This window comes from Mirounga angustirostris, unplaced genomic scaffold (genome assembly GCF_029215605.1).
Source record: "Mirounga angustirostris isolate CCGP_5_RB_7025 unplaced genomic scaffold, mMirAng1.0.hap1 SCAF_4, whole genome shotgun sequence".
NCBI lineage: Eukaryota > Metazoa > Chordata > Mammalia > Carnivora > Phocidae > Mirounga > Mirounga angustirostris.
Genome location: NW_026991712.1, coordinates 21,488,666 through 21,510,570, shown reverse-complemented (window position 1 = coordinate 21,510,570; position 21,905 = coordinate 21,488,666). Strand labels below are relative to the sequence as shown.

Here is a 21,905-nt window from a genome sequence, read left to right as displayed (position 1 = left end):
TAAAGAAACTGGGACTACTCACAGAGTGAGAATAAAAAATCAATCAGTGAATCTGTGTGTAAAAATGCAATACTAACTATACAAGTCAGAATGGCACCCAGTCTGACTGGATCCTGTTTGATATCCTGACATATTCAAAGGAAGACTTATCCACCAGAAGGAGAGCTAGTCACCCATGGAAGCACAAAAAACAATGAATTCCCAAGTCCAAAGTTGACAGCAGCCATCTGAGCACTGTTTAGGACCTCGGGCATTGGCACTGGTGAGATGGATTTCATAAGGGTAAGTAAGACCCATGCCTAGAGGCAGGTGATTTTCTAATTCCCACCTTTACTCATTAAATGCTTATGAAGCAGCTCTTGGATAACCATGTTACTTGACTCCAGCCCTGCAAATGCTGGGACTTTATCCGTCATATCGCGCACTGCGTTCCAACATACTACATGGTGCCTGGCACAGAGCAGGCGGTCATACACTGGAAATGAATAGATAATGCATTGATCATCTTGCCCACGTGACAGTTGTAATTCTCACTGCATCATGTCGAACTACATGAAACTGCTACTTTTAGCAAGCCAAATGATGATTTTCAAATGGTTTGACCTAATTGCTATTTTTTATCCTGGCTCAAAGATGTTTTACTTAGTGTGAGATAATCTCTCAAGACCTGCCTTCTTGGGGACTAACAAAGGATGTCTCTTAGATGACATGCTTCACCAATCTGTTCCATTTAGTAGCAACTAATTTCTTCACAATGGATATGAACTACAAGAAAGCAACAAGCAGAAGCTAGAGAAAAAAGAACTCACCCCTGGCTGCCAAGAGCAGAAGAAATTCCAAAAGGAGGTAGCATGGGAACAGGGGCTTAAAGAATGCATGGAAATTTTGATAACAGAGATAAAGCATTGAGACTTAGAGCACAAGGGAAAGGCAAGAATTAGAGGCAGGAGGGGATACAGTGCAATTTAGAGAACTGTGAATGATCAAATTTGGTGAGAGGACAGGGTCTGGGTGGGGGAAGCAATGAGAGAGAAGAAGACGGCAAGGGTGGCCAAGGCCAGATTACACACGGCCTCAAATGCTGATTTCGAGCATTAGCAAATAGAGTCCCTTAAGGCTGAGAGATGATTAGAAGATCATTCAGTTCCAGGCAAAATGAATTGGAGAATGGAAGCAAGGGGACAGCTAGGCAGCACGTGTGAGTCTCTGATGGAGACACCCATATGGAATTAAAGTGCAGATGTCCTTTTGAAGATAAATGTGAGGACGAGCCACTATTCTGAAAGACACAACCGATCCTGATGAACCAGCTAAGCAAACCTCATGCTTGGCCGCCGTCAGCAGCTTTGTCTTGATCCTTTTCGTTTATACAAGGATCACTATTGCCAGGCCCTGAATTCATTGTATCCTAGTAGCAACCCTAGGAATATGTTATTACTTCCATTTTGTAGATGAGGAGGAAACCGACGGTCAGAGAAGGAAAGGATATGTGGGGCCACAAAGCTCCTAAAGAGGTGGTGTTAGGACCCACGAATCCCCAATTCAAGAACCGAGAGCTGTCAAAGCTGAGGATTTTCAGTGACAGGGAAAATTTTAGGAAAAAGAGTCCAGAGCCAGAAGCTCCCCGGGGAGGGGGGGGGGCAGGAAGAAGCTGTCTAGTGCCAACACCCACGGTGCCCCACGGAGAAACAAACAGTCCATGGCGGTTCCATGCTCAGGGCCCCTTTTCGTCCTACCTTGCTTTCTCCTTCGATGACAATGACAGGCACAGCTGTGGCAGGCCAGCGGTGTTTGGCTGGTAGGGGCTTGTCACAATTCCATAGAACTATAATCTGAAAGGGACAGGAGGCCATGAACGGCTTGGTAAGGCTGACTTTAGTGAGGCCTCCACCCAGCTTCTTCTTAGAGACAGAAAGAGGCCTAAGCAAGGCAGAGAGGGAGACATCAAACTTGAATTTTAAAGAGAGCCCCCCTCCCACACAATCTCCAGAACCCAGTCACCTCAATAACTAGAGAGAGAGAGGACAAAAAGAGAACCCTGAAAAAAACTACATCAAGAGGGCAGGAGAAAGCTGGGGAGAAAAGAAGTAAATTTCAGGGTTGCTGAATCTTGATACAGTGGCTTCTTAAATTCTGATATTGTTTGATGAGCGAGATACCAACACTGACCAAAATTAAATAAAAATGGGTAGTGAGCTCCAGAACATTGGCTGGGAAGCGGTGCTACTCCAGGCAGTGTGGGAGAGAGGAGAATTCAAGATTTAACTAGTAGGGTGAGCTCATGATTTGGATTCTCTAGAATGGTTGCTGATTTTATGTGACTTTATTATTCCCAATAAGTGTGTTCAGTTCAGAAGGGCATACTTCAATATGATTTAATTCTTTCCAGGTTTGTAAGCCTTCTTGTACAACCTAATTTACAAATCCGAAATGCCACTGTGGAAAGAGTATGGGAGTGACACTGATTTGGAAAATTCTGTTATCATAGATAGAATCTTCTGCTCCCAATTTTATAATGAAGGCACAGGTGCTACGAAAGAAAAGTGGACACCTCCTGACACCAACAAGTCTGTTTCTTCCGTTGAAAACTTCCGTCTTCTGGGTCCTCCCATGGCATGTCTGAGGTTATCGTAACACTTTGACATTTAAAAACAAAATAACGTCCTTACGCGTTCTTTCAAGAACGTGTTGGTATATATGTTTTAACTTTACCCCAGTGAAACATCTCTTTGTAACCCGTCCCTTACCTGTGCTAAATTTCACTTCCAAGAATGTTTAGCTAATCGGATGAAAGGGAGGAGTAACAAGCATGACAAGTGAAAGGGGAGTAACAGGGCATGCCGCTGGATGAGCCCCAGGGAGCAGAGCACAGAGCAGGTAAAAAGCAGGGTCTGCAGGAGGCAGGAGCGGCGGTTGGCCCCCCACTCACCTGGGCACAGTACTGCGATCTGGCTGCAGCCACGAGAAGCTTCAACACTGGCTGGGACTGCGAGACCAGGGGGGTCACTGCGTGGATGACTGCAGTGAATTTGGGGGGGGGCTTTAAACCTGAAATAGAAACGCCAGAGAAGCCCAATGAAACACCGGGAAACAACACTTAGAAAATCATTCCTCCTCGCTCCATTGCCTCGCCCTGAAGCTGATGTTCCCTCCTCGCGTATTTTTCCTTTCCCTCTTCTGTCCTGACAGAACAAAAACAAGGTGAAAAGCTGCTGGTTAACTGCTGCCTGAGACCTTGATAACTTACAGCTCCACGTCCACCTGTACGCTCTTCCTCGGATAACCTGTCCTCCCCTGGGGATGTGTCTTTGACCTCCCTGCAGCTTTTTAGGGACCCGAAGTCTGAACACACAGCCCACCACTCACCACCCTCTACTCCCAGAAGAGTCTACTCCAGCCACTGACATTGTAAGGTGGATTTAAGGAAATGTGCTCTCTCCCTGGGTATTTGAAGAGCTCTTATTCTTCATAATAGAGTTAAGGGTTTTGGGGTGGTTTTTTTTGTCTTTTTGGCCTGATTAATACTATTTCCAATAATGACCAGCAAGTGGTAAACGTTCAAAGAACAGCACCCAGAGCCTCGCTGTCTAGGTGTGAGTCCCTCTGCTCCTGCTCACTGGGGCTGGGATCTTCCCCTCGGTGTCTCCAAAGCCGTGAAACGGGGCTGAGAGTCAGAGCATCAAACCTATGGGGCTGTGAGGAGAACAGAATGAAAGGCGTGAATGCAGACACAGCAGTGAGAACAGGGCCCAGCGAACAGTTAAGTGCTCAATATTGTTCACAGCTATCCCTCAGCCCCATCATCATCATTTTGGACAGAAGCCTCTACACTGTCGAGAAGCTCTTTTTGTGTGGCTCTGACATAAGCTGAGGGAAAAAGTACATGACCCAGACCTCCGCTGCTGCGTGCTCTGAAGCCCTGGGTGGAAAGGTTTAGATAAATATGTAAAACGAGCAGGAGCCACGGAAGAGAAAGCAGCGAGATGGCTTCTCCCCCCAAATGAGGTTTTCCGGAAGAACTCACTAGGAAACTGGAGACACATTTAAAAGCTTTCTAAAACTTCCGTAGTTCAGACCCAGGAATTTTGTGTTTTGGTAGCTTCAATGCAAACGAGAGTGTGCAGTGACATTCGAGTTAAGCTTTGATGTTGATAGAATAAAGGTAGGAATCAGACAACGTCTACTAAAGGATTCTGCGAGTGTTTTGTAGAGCAAATTAGATCATCCGATTGGTACTTTAATTGCATGTTAGAAAGAAGCTGACTTCTCCACTTTCTCAAAACTTTGCCGAAGAAGAAGAAATAGGGTGGAGGGGTTTCCTTTCTCCTGGTGAGGACAAGCACCACGTCTACATTTTCCTGTACTAGTTTAGGAAGCATCACGTACACACTTTTTTTTTTTTTTAAGATTTTATTTATTTATTTGACAGAGAGAGACACAGCGAGAGAGGGAACACAAGCAGGGGGAGTGGGAGAGGGAGAAGCAGGCTTCCCGCTGAGCAGGGAGCCTGATGCGGGGCTCAATCCCAGGACCCCGGGATCATGACCTGAGCCGAAGGCAGTCGCTTAACCAACTGAGCCACCCAGGCGCCCCATGTACACACTTCTAATGTGCTCCCTCCACATGGAGATCTCACTGCTCGCAGGAAATATGTAGACATTTTTTAATGACTCTGGCCTTTTTCTGAAAATTACCAAATTCTAAATACATTACCCTGTGTGGGCCATTCACTGATTTTAATACAGTCCCCATAATATGTTTGATTTGGCTGAAAGGGTTCTTTGTCACTGGTTGGTATTTCGGGCCACCACTTCTTTTAAGTTTCTTTTTATCAGTTTCAAATTAAACACGCACAACTCAAAAAAAAAAAAAAAAGAGGTGAGATGGCTACGGAGAATATCGGGACAGGGTGGAAAATCTAGAATCTTTTTCCCACATTGACTTGAAAGATGCTTTACTATCCCAGAGTTTCTCCAACTCGGAACTGTGAATGAGGGAAAAGGTCTAAAATGTTACTAACGCTAGCACAAGTGGGGCTCCATGTACAGAGGGTCTACGGCAATAACAATAGCCTTTTGGAGAGCTTTCTCCCTCTGTCCATTCTCTTTCCCCATTATGATTAGACGAAAAGCTGCTTGAGAGCAGAGATTGTATCTCATCTGACTTTTTGTTTCTAAACACCTAGCATTGCATTAACAGAGTACATAAGACAAGCACAATAAACGTTAAATGCGTGAACAGAGTTATCTCGTCATCCATTCTTAAATCTTTCTCCTTCCCCTTTATTAATTCAAATTTTCTTTGGTAGGAGAGAGAGAAGTTGAGATTGTAGAAAAAAAGAAAAAAGAAAAAAGAAATTAGGGAGAGCTCTCCTGGTTCGATCTTATATACGAGAAGACATAAAATTACAGCAAACCCATCGTCATGTTCGAAATGATCTGTAGTTTGGGGAACCTGTTTCTCAAAAAGGAATGAGTCTACTCTATGTGAAGTCCAGCTGCTTAGACAAGAAAGGAGTTTTTTCATTTTGCAATGCTCTGCTGGATTTATAATTCTTGATCCTGATACACCGTTTAAGGATAGGGTTCTAGAAAGCCATCTCCAATGTAGGCTGGTGGGAAGACCCTGCTACAGGATGGAGAAATCAAGGGACTCGGAGTCTGGACAACATCTGGAGGGTAAACAAGGGGCAGCACCCTGGAAGGAACTCACTTACCTAAATTAGCATAGTAGTAAGGAAAGTCTCCCAGATAAGATGAATACTGTGGTAGTACGAACAATCCTCCAGGATGTTTGTTCCATATTAAACTGTTACGTGATATGTGCTTGAATATTCTGTCCTGAATAATCTAGAAGATAAAAACACAGTATGTGGTGAGAATGAGACCTTGATGGTATTTGATAAGGAGCATGTTCAATCCAAATGTGAGGAATGATGTCCCTCAAAGTAGTGACTCTATCCCCAAATTTTCCACTGATAAAAGCGTCCGGGACACAGACAGAGTGACAGAGCAGTGGAAGAGAGTGGGAGAGAGAAAGAGATGAATGATGGCTAATGAAATTTCCTAATTAAACTTCAGTTTTACCATAAATTCTACCTTGTCTTTCTATAATAATAAGTACATTCTCATTTCAAAGCAGAGTGCATGGAACAGCTTCCTTGATGGCTGAGCCAGGAAGATCTGTTCTCGGTCCACAGAGATGTGCATGTGGAGACCGGTTTGGGAGGGTACAGGAGGCATGGAACATTCTAGAAACTGTTGAAGTTCCAATTTGTTCCTTTAATTGGGGAGGCAGATTTATCTGTCATATTTTGTTTTCCTTTCAAAGTCAATTGTAGGACTCTGGGGTGCTGGTTAGCTGAAGTTTTTCTACATTTCATCTCAAAAAGCAGTGAGTTAACAATTGTTCAAAACATCCCACATAATAGGACAAGCACCATGGCATATGAAGACTAATAGCCATGCTAGTTCATTAGTTTCTTTGGACTTTGGGACCTCGCAGATCATTAAATTCTACATTTAGAGTCAAACATTCTCCCATCCTGAATCATTTGTCAGATGAACGTGATTAGTCCACTTTACAGATTTCTCTCTGTGACTTTCAAACTCTTGTAATTATACCATCCACTCATTAAGACATGATTTGGCAAATAATTAACTTGATACAGGATTTCATGTTTGCAGCAATTTTTTTCTGTACTTAAAAAAAAAAAAAAGTCTGCCATGTCTCTCAAGAGATTTAAGACCTAAATCATTATTTTCAAGGCCCCCATTTAATGCAATGTGACTTTAAGTAAAGACCATTTTCAATGGAGCTTTATCATTTAAGGTTATTAACACAATCGTCTCATCCCACATAGTGATAGATAAGTAATAAAGTGAGCTACATTTATTTTGCAAACCTTATCATGTTTACATTTCTTAATGAGAGAGAAGAAAGGAAGCAAGGAGGTAATTCGGAAGAACTCAAATATTTTAGTTCAATGATTTCTGCATTTTTCTCTTTCCCCCAGATCAAAACTGCTGATTTTACATGGCTAGGAAGAAGTTTCTAATTTGGTGGAGAGTTTAGGAACCTAGCTAAATTATTAACATTTACTTTCTTTGGGACAACAGAGATGTGTTAAAAAGCTGTTGTCTAGGCATTAATTATGAGAAACTTCTTACGGTTGTGAAGGGTTTTCATATGGTGAGCAATTTCACTTCATATACCATTTATCCTAGTTTTATATTATTTATATCTTCCAAATCTACTGTCTATTTTCCCTTACAGCTTTTTGTTTAGATCCACTTTTCTTGCTTTCCAGATTTATGTTCTTTCTAGCATGTGGTTACTTAAATGAACTCGGATATCAAGACACAGAATAAATTGAAAGTAGACAGCATCATAAGTCCCACACATTTACAAATGACATGTATCCAAGGGATGCCACAAAATGGGTCACCATCTTTCGGCAGTATGCTTCTCATTGTCATACTCTTTCTGTTTCAGCATCACAACACTGTTATTGTTTTGAATTCAAGGATACAACAAGTTATAGTATTCTTCCGAGATAGCAATGAGCATGTCATACTCTCTTCAAATGAATCTTGATAGGAAGATATCAACAAAGGTACAAAAGCAACAGCAAATATTTAATTTAATCTGGGCCAAGCAATTTGCCACTTTTATGTCTCACTTTTCTCATTTGTAATAGAACAATAAAATATCACATAAATTATAATAACCTCTCAGAATTTGTTAGGAATAGCTACCTAAGTTTTTACACTTAAGACTTGACTTTTTTGCCTTAAAAAAAAAAAATCTCATTCCTGCATTCATTTTCTAGGCATAGATTTTTCCATTTTTACACTGCTATAATATCATAGATATTATATATTATAGATAACTTTCCATATTATTAATAGTATTCATGGGTTACTTAGCCTAAATGACCAAGGATAGTGTAAATTTTTTCATGCAAAGCAATGAATGTAGTTATGAATTAAAATTTACCCCATCTAGAATTGATTCTTTAGAAGTTTGTCAATGGGCATAAATATTTTTAAGGCTGTTCATACGTACTGACAAACATTTTCTAAAGGGTTTGTAACCACTTGCCTTCTCAAAAGTCTAAAAGAGCATGGATCTCATTTCACCAAACAGAAAAGTCGTTCTGTCCCTCTCCTAATGTCCAATTTTCCCTATCGCTACACTGGACAGCTCCCAGGATCCTTTCAGAGTACTAGAGCTCACTCTTTATTGTGGAAGAAGACATCACACTTAGAAGTTGCTATAAAGAAAATCAACAACATACACACAGACACACATACACAATACAAAAGCTTTTCATTACAGATGTAACTGACACCCCTGATAAGGATAATATTTCTCATTAATATGAATTCAAAGGGAAGAATGACAGGCTCCTTACTTTTCTTTTTTCTGTGCCACCTGTTTTATGAATAATGGACTATTGGTTACAGGTTACTATCATTCTGTGTGGCCCCGATTTGGTCTTTTGACCAATGCAAGGCTGCCTCACACACACAGTGCCACCGAATGCTACCCCACTTGGAGCCAAAGCATTCTACTTCCATCATCTCACTGGTTTTTAATATCCCACCACACAACAGCATCAGCAATACCATGGTTTGAATGTGCATTGTTAGGTAAGAGAGAAAGAGGAAAAATTGGCGCATACTTCATAAAACTCCATTAAAAATGTGCTGTCCAAACTACCATTAGTTCTTCTCACACATTATTACAGTCGTGTGTACTTTTCTTTCACTCACCTCGATTCTGACTGAGCTCTCATGGTTCAATCATCAGTGCCAGGTTACTGCTGTGTAATATTCTGACAAACAATGGCATCTATGAAGGAACACTGTCTCTGCAATATTTTATCACTCTCCCCATCATTACTTCTCAATTTGCATACACACACAAAAACTGAGCTCCAAAGAGCCTAGCTCTGATCCAACGGCTCCTTAATTCCAAGATGCAGAATTAGGAAGCTTCTATCAGTCCAAGTCCCAAGTATGACAGAGTGCGGGGCACTGTAATGTATTAACAACTTGATACGGGCACTGGAAAGAAGGGGTCCTGCTTCCAGTTGTGTCTAAGCATCACCTGCAACACTAAGGCTCATACTCTCCAAACACAGAGTCATCCCCTTCCCATGGCCTAGAGTACAGCAAACAGGAAGAAAGGCCCAGGGTTTGAGAGTCTGAGTGTAGAACATCCTGAAAGCAAAGGATCCTCAAATCTATGTTGTCTAAGGGTAACTTTGAATTATCTTCATAACTTAGGAGCTCCAACACATACTGACTTATATCATCTAAGTTCTAAGCCAAGTAGGCATTTTTGACATGTGATACTTAAGTCGTTCTCATAAACATGTTGGCTTTATTTGTGTATGTGGATGGCATTTTCTGCTATGTTCTCTGCTTTTCTATTTACATTGAATTCTGGGGTAATCTGAGTTCTGAATTAAAAAGGGAAACTGGATGGTATCTTTCATGCAATTCGGTTGAGGGGTCAAACTGTTACAATCCAATCTTGGAACGATATAAGGAGAATTTGACAGTTGCTATAAATTTGAATGAAGTACATGGTTCATAGTGTTTTCAAAACAACTTTGTCGCTGAAGAACTGCATGGCTTAAATCCAAGCGGAAGGCCTTTCTAGCACAGAGATGACAACAGCTTGACTTGAGATTCTATTCTGATGAATCTAACACATCCAACTGTTCTTACAGGATAATTGAGCACTGCTAACTGAATAGGCAAGAGATCAGCTCTATGCAATAAACCATACTCAAAAGAAATGTAATTAAGGAGATGCCATCTTTCATCTGGCAAATCTGCACAGTCGTGTGTGTGTGTGTATGTGTGTGTGTGTGTTTTAATTATGATCCTTAAGGCTAACAAGAGGGCCGCTAGAGAAGGTCTCCCCGCAGAGGGCTTATGAGAGTCCAGAATGATGCATCCTCTTAAAGAGTAATTTGGCATGCAGATCATGAACCTAGACTCTGGCTTAGTAATAATCCCACTTTAAGGACTCCATCCCAGAAAAATAGAAATATAGCCTAAGATACATGAAGAAACGCATTGCTTGGATTAAAGACATCTATATCTAGATCTCTACAAAACAAACAACTAGAAACAACATTAATAGCCAACAGTAGATTAGTTAAATAAATGGAGGTCCACCAAAGGAGGGCAAAAGGTAGGAAAAATGAAAATATGTGGCCTTTGTGTTTTAGAGTGGACAACAGGGCAGAATCAAAAGGCCAGAAGCAGACCCAGAGGTGCATAAACGTGGCATGTGACAATATTGAGGCAAGACAACTTCGTATATTGGGACAAACTACCTAACAATCTGTCAAAGAAGAAAAAGAAATAGACTTTTCAGTACAGATCATATGTATAAAAGTAAATTGGATTAAATAGCTAAATGTAAAAAGTTAACCGCGGAAGTACTAGAAAAATATAAGGGAGTGTGTGTATATAAATTATGTGTCAAAAGGTCCTTTCTGAACAGTAGCAAATGGAAAAGCCACAGAAGAAAAGATTGCCTCCTTATAAACAAAAGAGAAAGGGATGCCACAAGTTGGGGGAAATATTTGCAACAAAAGAGTCAAAGGGTTAATATTTTTAATATAATAAGCTCTTAAAAATTTATGAGAAAAATTTATGAGCTCTTAAAAAATTATGTCACTACGGGACAATGCTGTGGCCATTTCTATTTCTTTCTTTGTGAGTTGCCTAAGAAATATGAAAAAAATCATTCTTACTATTATCCCAAGAAATATAAATTAAGAAAATAATGATTTATCATTTTGAAAGATATAATGTCCAGTATTGGTGGAAGTGAAAAATACCAGAAATAATAAAAACAGGTCCTCTCATATAAGTTGGAGGGAATATAAATTAATTTCATTCTATTGCAGGAAAATTGACAATTTATTAGAAATCTTAGCATATGTCATATTCTTTAAACCAGGACTTTGTATTCAAGGAATTAATCCTAAGGAAGTAATCTTGAACCCGCAGAACAATTTAGTGCTGAGGCTATCTGCTTCAACAATGTGTCTAATAATGAAAAAGCAGAAACAATGGCAATATCTTCAAACTGAGGATAATGAAAGAAATTAAGTGATATCATGAATGGAATATTATATAGTCATTAAAATAATTGCAGAAAAATCCAACAGCATGAGAAAATGTTAACAATACATTATTAAAAGGAGAAAAAAACATAAACTAAGTTTAGAAAGACTCCTCTTTATTGATTCATTTATTTTTAAGCAGGCTCCACACCCAACGTGGGGCTTGAACTTACAACCCTGAGCTTAAGAGTCGCAGGCTCTGCTGACCCAGCCAGCTAGACACTCCTGAAAGACTCCTTAAAAATTACAACATGTGTATAAATTTGCCTAGAAAAAACGAATATATATGTTTGTGTGTGTATATATATATATGTCAACAGTGATTTTGTATGGGTAGATTATTTTATTTTTATGCTTTAAGTATCTTCCATTATTTTCTAAAATGAACATGTACTCTTCATAAAAAGCACTCATTCCACAAAGAAAAAAAAATTGACATTCAACTTTCCTTATGAAGGGCCTAGGAAAGGTCTTGGATGGAAAACAGGATAGAAGAGTAAAATCTATTACATATTCAAACCTGCTGCTATGAACAGATGAACAAATGCAATCAATTTTAAGGAACAAGAGGTTTGCTTGCAAGAAGGAAGCCCCTGGAGGCCATTCTGACCTTGTCCCCTTCATGGGGTGAGCCTGGCTCCTAAAGAGCCCCTTTCACCTAGTTCCAGGATGAAAAAAAAAAAAAAATGTGCACCATTCCTGAGAAGATACTCTGACCAGAGCAGGAGCCCAGGCTTGGCTTGGGGTAGGGAAATGCCCCACTGTGCCCAGGGCATGGCCAGCACAGGCTCTGATACCCAGGATGGCAAGAGAACAGCAGTGTGGACAAAACAGGGTGATTTTCAGTTTTCTTGGTATTACTCAGACTCCTCAGTGTATGCTGCAAATTACATTAGCTTTCGGAGCAATAAACACTTTTCCAAAGCAAATACTCCAAAGTGAGGCCACAGATGCCCCCGTGGCATTATGTGAACACCTCAGAATCACCTCAATGGTGTGCCTCATCAGAGGACCTCTGCTCTCCTTCCTGCAGGTCTGTAATTCATGAGTGTGCCCTTTTCTAACTCTTTTCTTAGCTCTTTGTGCTATTGTGGTGTAGCCTCAGGACATCACTATCTGTTCTACTTCCAAAGGTTTTAATCATCTCCATGCTTCCCTCTCCTTTTTCCTTACTGCCTTAAAAAAAAAAAAAAAAAAAAAAGCAACTTACAAGGGGCACCCATATGCCTAGGAGATTTTCTGCACCAGATAAGTGTAATCCCGGTTTTCTTCTTAAAACATCCTTGCAACACTGATGCTGGTTGGGATGCACGTCTTGAGAACCAATGCCACTGGCGCCCAGTAAACTGTTAACATTTCTAGAATGTTCTGTAGAAGATTTCCCCTACTTGGTCACTATCTGATCTCTAACTGGGCTCCAGAAACAAGTCTTCAAAGGATGCCACTGAGTGTGAAGGATGGGAGGACAGTCATTAACCACATATTGCTGAAATGATGGAAGACAGAGCCGATCCCTGTGCCAAGAAGGGTCATTCCTCCTCCTGTCAGTTTTCCTCTGTGGAGTTATGGGAGGAACGGAGGGATTTGCTTGGGCATGGCAGAGCAGGTAAAAGAGGGTTAATTGACATATCCCAGTACAAAAAATTCAGTTTTGTCCCATTTGACCAATTACACCTCACAAGTAACAAAAGAGAAGGCCAACAGAAGTGTATAAAGGACCATTATTCAAGACCAAGAGCCAAGGGGTCTCACTTACCTCTAGTGTAGTTAATACAATCTTCTCAACTGAAGAAAAATAAGCCTCCCACAAGAATTGTGTCTGCTGTCTAAGTGCTAGGATTTTATCCTGATGAATAGACCTGATTGTAGAAGGGATCTGTAACACAAGGTGAACACATAATAACTATAACTCTCAAACAATGAGATGCCATTTGATCGAAATAACCGACCTGGGTTAGGCTTTTATACTTCTTAGTATTCAGGTGTTAGTGTACAGATCGGCTAAAAATCACCAACCCCTAAGTTGAAATGTCCTTAACAGGCATCAGGTACAAACAGTACTTACTGGGGATCAGCTTTAACAACCTTTAATGCATGGAAATTAAAGTCCCCTCTAAGATTTGGTAACAGCTTATCAGTTGCTTAGGGTCTCACAAATCCTCAGTCTTAACACATGGAAAACCACATTCTACACAGAAGGGAGCTATCAGCTTTGGGGAGAGGCTGAAAGACATTATCCCCCAAACACTTCCAAGACATGCCCATGCCAGGGACTCCAAATGATCTACAAAGGGGCTTCTAAAGGAATGTCTCTGAGCCTCTCCACTTCTATGTGCACACACCTGTGACCTTACCCCAAGGACTCTTCTGCTCCCCGGCCTCTCTTTTTGGCTTGAGCACTTACCCCAACCTACCACGATGTGTCAAACATCATACATGTCCAGTCATCACCGTTCTCTACCAGGCTACATGATTTTAAAGGAAAGAGCTAAGTCCTGTCCATCCTGCTACACAGTTTATGGCTATAAGAATGGCTTTTATATAGTAGTTATTCAAGAAATATGAGTTGAATTGAACATGGCCAGTTGAACCCACCATAGGGATATCATTATTTTTACCAGCAATATAGATTTAATGGTTAAACACGGGGACACAGAAATTAGACCAAGGTGGGAATTCTTGGTTCTACCATTTACTAGCCATGCTTTCTTGGACAAATTATTTGATCTCTCAAAGATTCCATCTCTTCATTTATAACATGGGGATACAGTAGTAACATCAGAAGGTTGTAACGGAGATCATATAAGTGCTTAGCACAGTGCCTAGAACATGGGAAGCTTAATTAACACAGCAAATTATTACTACCACTATTATTATTATTGACATAAAGGTGTTGATATTCAACGTTGGACCAATTGCTTAATGTCTGTATGTGAACTTGTTTGGATCTGGAGCTCTGACACGTACTTCTTGGGTTTCTGGTAGGTTTGCTGGGCTTGCTCCCTATCTTCACTTATAGTTCAAGGTCTATTTCATTTATGGAGTCTATACTCTTAGAGGAGATTCCTTGTGATTAGCAACTGCCCTCTTGTGCTCACCTCTTTCTGCATGCTTGCTTCGCTAACATGTAACTAATCAGAAAGACATGGGGGCCTGGGCTGGAGCAGGAATGCTCTGTTAGCTGCTTTAATAAGAAAGTTACTTATGGCATTGTGACTAAGGCTATATCTGAATTTCATGGAGGGGAAGGAGGCGGTAGCAAATTTTTTTGACTCAAGACTATTCCACAGAGGAGCAATGAAATAGCTTTACAGTAAGAACAAAAGGACAAGCTCACTTGCCAAAGCAGATCCTAAATCTGTGGCCCAGAGTGTGTATCTGGATGCCCAAAGCTGAAGAAGCATGGAGGCCACGGGTAAAGGAGCAGCACTGTCAGGCAAATGTTAGCCCGCAATTAGAACTCAAGGTCAAGTGGAAGTAAAATATCCTTGGAGAAGGTAGAGAAACCATCAATGTTATGGATCCTTGATAAGTCAAGGACAATTTATTTTTATTTACTCAGAAAATTACCTAGGTTGCCAAAAAAGACTAGAAAAAAGTTACTCTGCTCAATTTTCATAATCACACCTTCTTCTAAATGTCAGTGGCCTCTTCGAAGAGTCATATAGGTTGACTTCATTATTTTGTCATGATCACAAGAAACCAGTCCATTAGAAAAATGCCAAAAGCTACTGTGACTACATAGTCTCCAGAAAACTAGGTAGGCTATGGTTATGAATGAGTAAAGGGAGTATCATGTATTTTTTTTAAAGATTTTATTTATTCTAGAGAGAGAAAGAGAGAGAGACAGAGAGAGAGCACATGGGGGGGAAGGGGCAGAGGGAGAAGAGAATCTCAAGCAGACTTCACGCTGAGCATGACCTGAGCTGAAACCAAGAGTCGGACGCCCACCTGACTAAGCCACCCAGGCGTCCAGAGGGAATATCACACATTAACCTACCAATATATTCCCCTTTTTATAAAGCCACAATTTGATGTTATGACGTCAAGTGAACCATATGCTGCCCGTTTGTACGTACAATATAAATGATAGCTCTTTGCAAAGTGCTCTGGAAGAGAATTCCAACTGCCCGAAAAGACAAGAGTTCCAGCTTTTCATGGCATTTGGCTATTGGTTATTAGTCTGCTTGTCCTGAGAGACAGGTACGCGAGAGTGATAAATTAATTCCAATTTGGTCGGATTGTTCAGCGTTGCAGAACTCAGCGAAGTCTTAATAAAAGGTCATGGATGGTAACAAAACTAATGGAATCTACCAAAATAGATACAGGAAAGCAACATTCAGCTCTCTTGGTGACATAATGACAAGAATATATGCAAATAAAAACATCGGAGCTGTTCTAAAACAGGAAACAGAAAGTTGTAACATAACAACAACATCTCCCGGAGCAGACATTTGGGCTCGGCACCAGCTCTTTTTTTTTAAAGGTTTATTTATTTGAGAGAGAGAGAGAGCACGAGCAGAGGGAGAGGGAGAAGCAGACTTCCCACTGAGCAGGGAGCCCGATGCAGGGCTCGATTCCAGGACCCTGGGATCACGACCTGAGCCGAAGGCAGACGCTTAACGACTGAGCCACCCAGGCGCCCCTCGGCACCAGCTCTTCACCACGACTGTCAATGACAGCACAGTCGCTGTTCAATATGGAGGCAGCTGGGCAAAGACAGACTGCGAACGAGAGGGGGAAACACCAGCAAGTTTGGGCGGGGGCAGGACGGAAAACAAAATCTTCAGAGGCAAGGCCAAAACAACTGCTTCAGAAGGTGAAATCCACACCAGCTTTGGTGAAATGGTAGAAAGTGGACAACCACAATTCAGTTTCCTGGAGTGCTCTCCTCTCCGAGACAAACTCCCAAGTTACCCACGTCAAACTCACAGGGCGCGTTGGTGTATAACTGGAGAGATTATGGCTGATGTTTTTTTATTCCTTTTATGTCCCAAGTTTCCTTTGATGAGGATGCATTCTTTAAAAAAAAATCATAAAAGGAAGGAGAAAGGCAACATGGGAAAGAACTACACATATCACTTTTGTCTGGCCTTTCATGAGTCAATGTTTCCCACATACACCATTCGGGCCGGGGAGGATTTTGCTAGGTCACGTACTCCTCTTTCGTTTTGGAGGTCCCAGGGGCCACGGAGATCACATACCTGAGTACCAGAGGGAAGGAATGTTCTGGGGGCTGTGTTCAGCCTGGCTTGCCTAATTCACAGCCCCGTGGGTACAGATCTCTCACTGTTACTCTAGGAAGAGAACTGGGCTACTTCATCAGCCAGCTAGCAGACTGGCCGGCAGCAGAAGCAGAATCAACAACAGAGTTAGAAACTCAATTTTCTTGATATTAAAAAAAGAAAAAAGGAAAAAAAGCTAGGACATTAAAAACCATTCTACAATATTTGTGGTAGTTCAAGTATATATGCCATCAATGAAAAACATTAAAATACTCTGTAATTTTAGAGAAGGGGGTATGGCAATTTATGTGGAACCTAAAACATTATTGCACAAAAGGGCTTCAGAAATCCTTAGTGGGGGCGCCTGGGTTGCTCAGTTGGTTAAATGTCCAATTCTTGATTTAGACTCAGTTCATAATCTCAGGGTTGTGAGCTCAAACCCTGCATCAGGCTCTGCCCTGGGTGTGGAGCCTGTTGAAGAGACTCTCTCTCCCTCTCCCTCTGCTCCCTGCCCCACCTGGCCCTCCTGCGCACGCTCTCTCTAAAAGAAAAAAAGGAAAAGAAAAAGGAAATCCTTAGTACTGACAACTGCTGCCCTTAGATTTCTCTGTGAGTATCATATTCCTCTCCCTAGACAGCTCGTGAGAAGTTCAAACTTTTCTTAGGCATCCTTGTTGAAGATTAGTTGACTGTATATGGGTAGATTTATTTCTGGTCTTTCTATTTTGTTCTATTGGTCTATCTGTCTTTCTCTACGGCAGTACAATATCATTTTGATGACTGCAGCTTTGTGATATATTCTGAAATCAGGAAATATAATGCCTCCAGCTTTGTTCTTTTTCAAGACTGATTCGGCTATTTGGGGTCTTTTATGGTTCTATAGGAATTTTAGAATTATTTTTCATTTTCTGTAAAAAACGCCATTAGGATTTTAATAGGGAGTGCATTGAATCTGTGGATCAATTAGGGTAATATGGTCATTTTAATCATATTAAGTCTGACTTCTACAATATAGGACTACATGGATGAACCCTTGAGGACATTAGGCTAAGGGACATAAACCAGTCACGGAAAGACAAATACTACATGATTCCACATACATGAGGTATCTATCTAAAATAGTCAAATTCACAGAATTACAGAGTAGAATGAGAGTTGCCAGGGTTGGGGGTGAGGAAGAAATGGGGAGTTACTAAATCAGGGGGCACAAAGTTTAGTTGAATAAGATGAATAAGCTCCAGAGATGTCTAATACATTGAACCCACAGTCAACAATAATCCTGCATTTAAAAATAAGAAGGTAAATCCCATGCTAAATGTTCTTGATACAATAAAATAAAATAAAGAGATCCAAGTGGCAAAAAATACATTTAAAAAATCATTTTTTTATTAGAGGCTGCTCTTTTAAATATACATGTTAAAGATAACACTGCTCAGGCTCCCAGACTGGATCATTTGAGCAATGATAACACTAATTATAAGAATCAACCCTAGAGACTTCCCTCTTTCCGAAAATTAATCTGAGGGCCATTACAGAAATAGGGGAAAGGAATATGAAGTGGCAGGATGGTACAAAAACTCTCTGGTACAATTTCTAAAAATTCTGGATATGGAAGAGGATGGACACACACCTCTTCTGACCATTAAAGTTCATATCCTTTACCTGCCACACCTCCTTTGCCAAATACCTTCCCTGCAGCGGGGTGGGTTTTGTGTGGGAAAGTGAACAATGTCATATTAAACGACTTCATATTCGCCATGACACAGGAGATTTTCTCCTGATAAAATTTCTTTTACAGAGCTGACCTTTTGGATTCATCTTCTTTGAAAGTTTAGACAGGGGCAGCAATAATCCACTGATGTGCTGAAGGCCAGCGCCCCTTCCTTACCTGTAATAACAATCTCTCATCGCCTATGACGGCGGCTTGGTTCCAACTGATCACTTCAGAGAACGGCAACTCCCATCCGTTGCTGAGCATCACAGGGATACAGGCAGCCTGGGTGAAGAAGGGGGCTTCGTGAATGTAAGGGCAGCGGCAGGGGGAGCCTTTCCAATGGGAGGTGACAGCAGGACAAGCCCAACTACTGGCGTTTCTTACTCGGATCGCTGCATGGATCCTGGGCCGCTTGGGCCAGAAGAAGAGTAAGCTCGCATGAGTTACCGAGTCGCGGGAAGGCTATACAGATCGAGCCGAGATTTTGACGTGGGCAGGCCTTGCCCCCAAAGGCTAAAACCCCATTTCTATTCTAGTGCGTGGTTCGGCTAACCTTATCGCCATGGCGACAACTGGCCTCATCCAAGAAGTTTTACTGAGGTAACAAAAATCGTCCACCAACAGCATCCCAGCCTAAAACCAACCTTGAGTATAAACGGTTTTGTCAGGGTAACTGCCACACGTCTGCTTGTGGGGTGGCTGACCCCACCGTGAGGAGCAAAAGGGGTAGAATGGGGGTTGGCCCTCCTGATGAAGCATGCTGTGGACTGAACTACTACCGGCTGCTCCCCTTTCCCCTGCGGTGTAAACATCGGAGCCAGAACCTCGTTCCGCTCACTGTGGACGGATCCAAACCACTTGTCGTACCAACGTCCTGCTTGCACAGAGATCTGTCAGCCAGGGAACGCCAGGTTAAGGCGAATAACTCCTAATCCAAAGTGGAAAACTACTTGCTTCATGCGACATCCCACAGAGGCGACGAGAACATTAGTGTTAGGGTTATGCTCCACAGAACACACTGGAAAGGGCCAGGAGCAAGCTCTTCGGTTGGAGGACACAACAGAAGGATGTATGTTAGGAAGCACTGCACACAAAAGCAGACTCTGGCAAGGTGCAGAACATAGAGGGGGAAAGAACAGAGAAGCCAGGAAGCAAGGAGTGGAGGAGGAGAGAGTCTTGGCTGAGAGTATGCTTTCTCAAGATCACGGAAGGCTGAGTGCAACTCCCAGGTGCAGGAAATGAGCACAGGTGTCTCAGCAGGTCTTTCTGCAGAGTGAGGCTAATGAGCAGATCCCCCCCACCCCCACAGGCCCCAGAGCTGCGGAGCCTGGGGATAGGTGGGCCAAAGTGAGGAGCACGACCCCCTGGGCATCACTCTCAGAATTTAGAGGCACCAAGAGACGACAGAGTGGGGTGGGCAGAAAAGACAATTTGCTTTTGGGAAGCACCACCAAGAAGCCATTGTCTGAAGTCAGTGCTCTTGAGACTGGCTTCCAGGCAGGGCAGTGTGTCTGCAGGTTGCCCAATGAGGCCGCTGTTGGGCAGTCAGATCTACCCTCCGTTTGCAAACGTGTCCCCAAAGAACCTATCCTCCCTGGTGGTGAACCATTTAATCTTCCCATGTCCGAAGACAGGGAGTAAATCCTCTTCCCCCCACCCCCCTTATACAAAGTGTTGCAGACTTTCTTGGGAAAACAGACTTCAGGTGTTCAAGGCAAACTGTGCATTCTGTTTCGATCCCAGCAGAAGGGCTAAGGGGAAACCCACCCCATCTGACTTCAGTCCTCAGCCCTAGTCTGGGGAGGGTTCAGAGTCTCTTACCTGCAGAGCCTCCAGGAACCTGAAGGACCCAAGCCTGCGACCACGAGGAACCAGACAGAAAGTGGCATTGTGCAGCATTTCCCGATAATCATACCTACAAGGAGAGGAGGAGCAATCAGCAAACGAAGACCCGTTAGGAGTGGGGGATGAATGAACATCTGTGGGTGCACACCTGCAAGAAATTACCCAGAGCAACTCAGGAAATACACTGGCTGGCGGGCAGTTCTCAGGTCCCCTTTGTGGAGGTGGGGGTGTTGCACGAGGGAGAGCACATGTGAAGTTTCATGGGGGACAAAGCAATTAGGGGTACATAAGAGACAAGTCTGATGGTCCCAGGAACAATTTGGCTTGCCTAGGTTTGGCTTCCAAAAATCAGAGTTTTGTGTCTTGATGAAATGTCTTGTTCCTATAAGCTTAAAAAAAAAAAACAAAAACAAAACACCACAACGCGTCACTCTTGATGCCATGTTATTCAGCAAAACTAAGACTGTCCTTGTTCCCCACCCCGTGCTATTAAAACCTACTCAGGAGGGCGCCTGGGTGGCTCAGTTGGTTAAGCGACTGCCTTCGGCTCAGGTCATGATCCTGGAGTTCTGGGATCGAGTCCCGCATCGGGCTCCTTGCTCAGCAGGGGGTCTGCTTCTCCCTCTGACCCTCCCCCCTGTCATGTGCTCTCTCTCATTCTCTCTGTCTCAAATAAATAAATAAAATCTTAAAAAAAAAAAAAAAAACCTACTCAGGAAACCTCCATTACAAGCACACAACAACATTCACTTTCTCCTTCACGCTGGAGTTTCTACATTTAACCAAGAATATTCAGCTACGCCAAATACTCCTGTTATAAGAATGGTTGACACGACTTACAGGGGAAAGACAAGGGAGATGGAAGGAGCTGGCCTAAGAAATGGGGAAATAAGAATAACAAGAGAAAAAAAAAAAACAGAGCAGGGGGGTGCAGAAAACCGGGGTGCAGAGAACCAGGGGGCAGAAGAGAGGATTGTGGCTTTTACTCAAAGACCACTTGGCGGTATCACACGGTTTTTGCACTTGAAAAAAGGCAAAATATAACACGAGCGTCAGCTGTCTCTTTCTGCTGGTGAAGTGCAGGAAAAGCAAGGAGCATTTCATTTTGTTGAGGGCTATCACTTTAAACGTGAGACCCACAAACACAGTCCTAAACACAGAGTTTCAGGTTCATTATGAGTTTAAGCAAACTTGGGAAGCCAGAAATGGCTCCTGTCCTATGAAAGCGTGGATTCTGAGAGCTAAGATGAAATCACTCTCATTTTTCAAGAGCTTCCAGTGCTCGGCAGACAGGTGTGACTTTGACCGTGGCATACGTCGCCAGCATTTTCTGACTCTAATAGTCTAATTTAGTCATAGCCTCAAGGCATCAGATTCTTCCCTCCTCGTTTTGGGATACTGATATATACATTTATATTTTTAAAGTCCACATCTATTTTTATATTCTCATACAAACTAGGCATATGGGAGTAAGCCAATTTTCAATTATAAACCCGTCATTAAGAAGAGACATCATGCAAAGGACCATTTGCTTAAACAAGCTTGTACAACTAATTTGCACAAGAAAAGGTCACCGTGAATGGATTAAGATTATCTCCATTGAGAGTAAAATAAAAACCCTTGCTGCATTAATTAAACTGCAAAATAGACTTGAAAGTAGAAAAGATTTTCAAGAGGGCTCAAATTTGGCTAAATAAGAAATATTAAATCATGATGGTAATGGCTTCTTCTTTGCTCACCAAACATAGGGAAATAATTGATAAGTATCTTCAAATTCAACTGTTAAAAATGTTGGGATCTCTACCTAATGAATGAAGAGGGGAATATGTATAGACACACACACACACATAAATATACATATAAACTTTAAACTCAAATTGTTTTTAATATAAAAAGGTCAAACATGCTTCAGACTACAGCAAAGTTTAATAAACGCCCAGAATAGAAACCCCTGAGGGACTAGCAC

The 21,905-nt window shown here is 42.0% G+C and overlaps 1 protein-coding gene across 2 annotated transcripts in view; it reads right to left on the bottom strand.

Moving 5' to 3' along the window:
• Window positions 1-21,905, bottom strand: part of EXT1 (exostosin glycosyltransferase 1) — a 276,404-nt gene that overhangs the window by 14,574 nt on the left and 239,925 nt on the right. For both annotated transcript variants that reach the window (XM_064587982.1, XM_045896005.3), the window contains exons 2-7: window positions 19,916-20,009; window positions 18,269-18,376; window positions 12,912-13,031; window positions 5,717-5,849; window positions 2,930-3,048; window positions 1,737-1,832 (exon numbers count right to left, since the gene is read on the bottom strand). In XM_064587982.1, coding sequence (XP_064444052.1) covers window positions 1,737-1,832; window positions 2,930-3,048; window positions 5,717-5,849; window positions 12,912-13,031; window positions 18,269-18,376; window positions 19,916-20,009 — 670 coding nt within the window. The remainder of the gene's footprint in view (window positions 1-1,736; window positions 1,833-2,929; window positions 3,049-5,716; window positions 5,850-12,911; window positions 13,032-18,268; window positions 18,377-19,915; window positions 20,010-21,905) is intronic.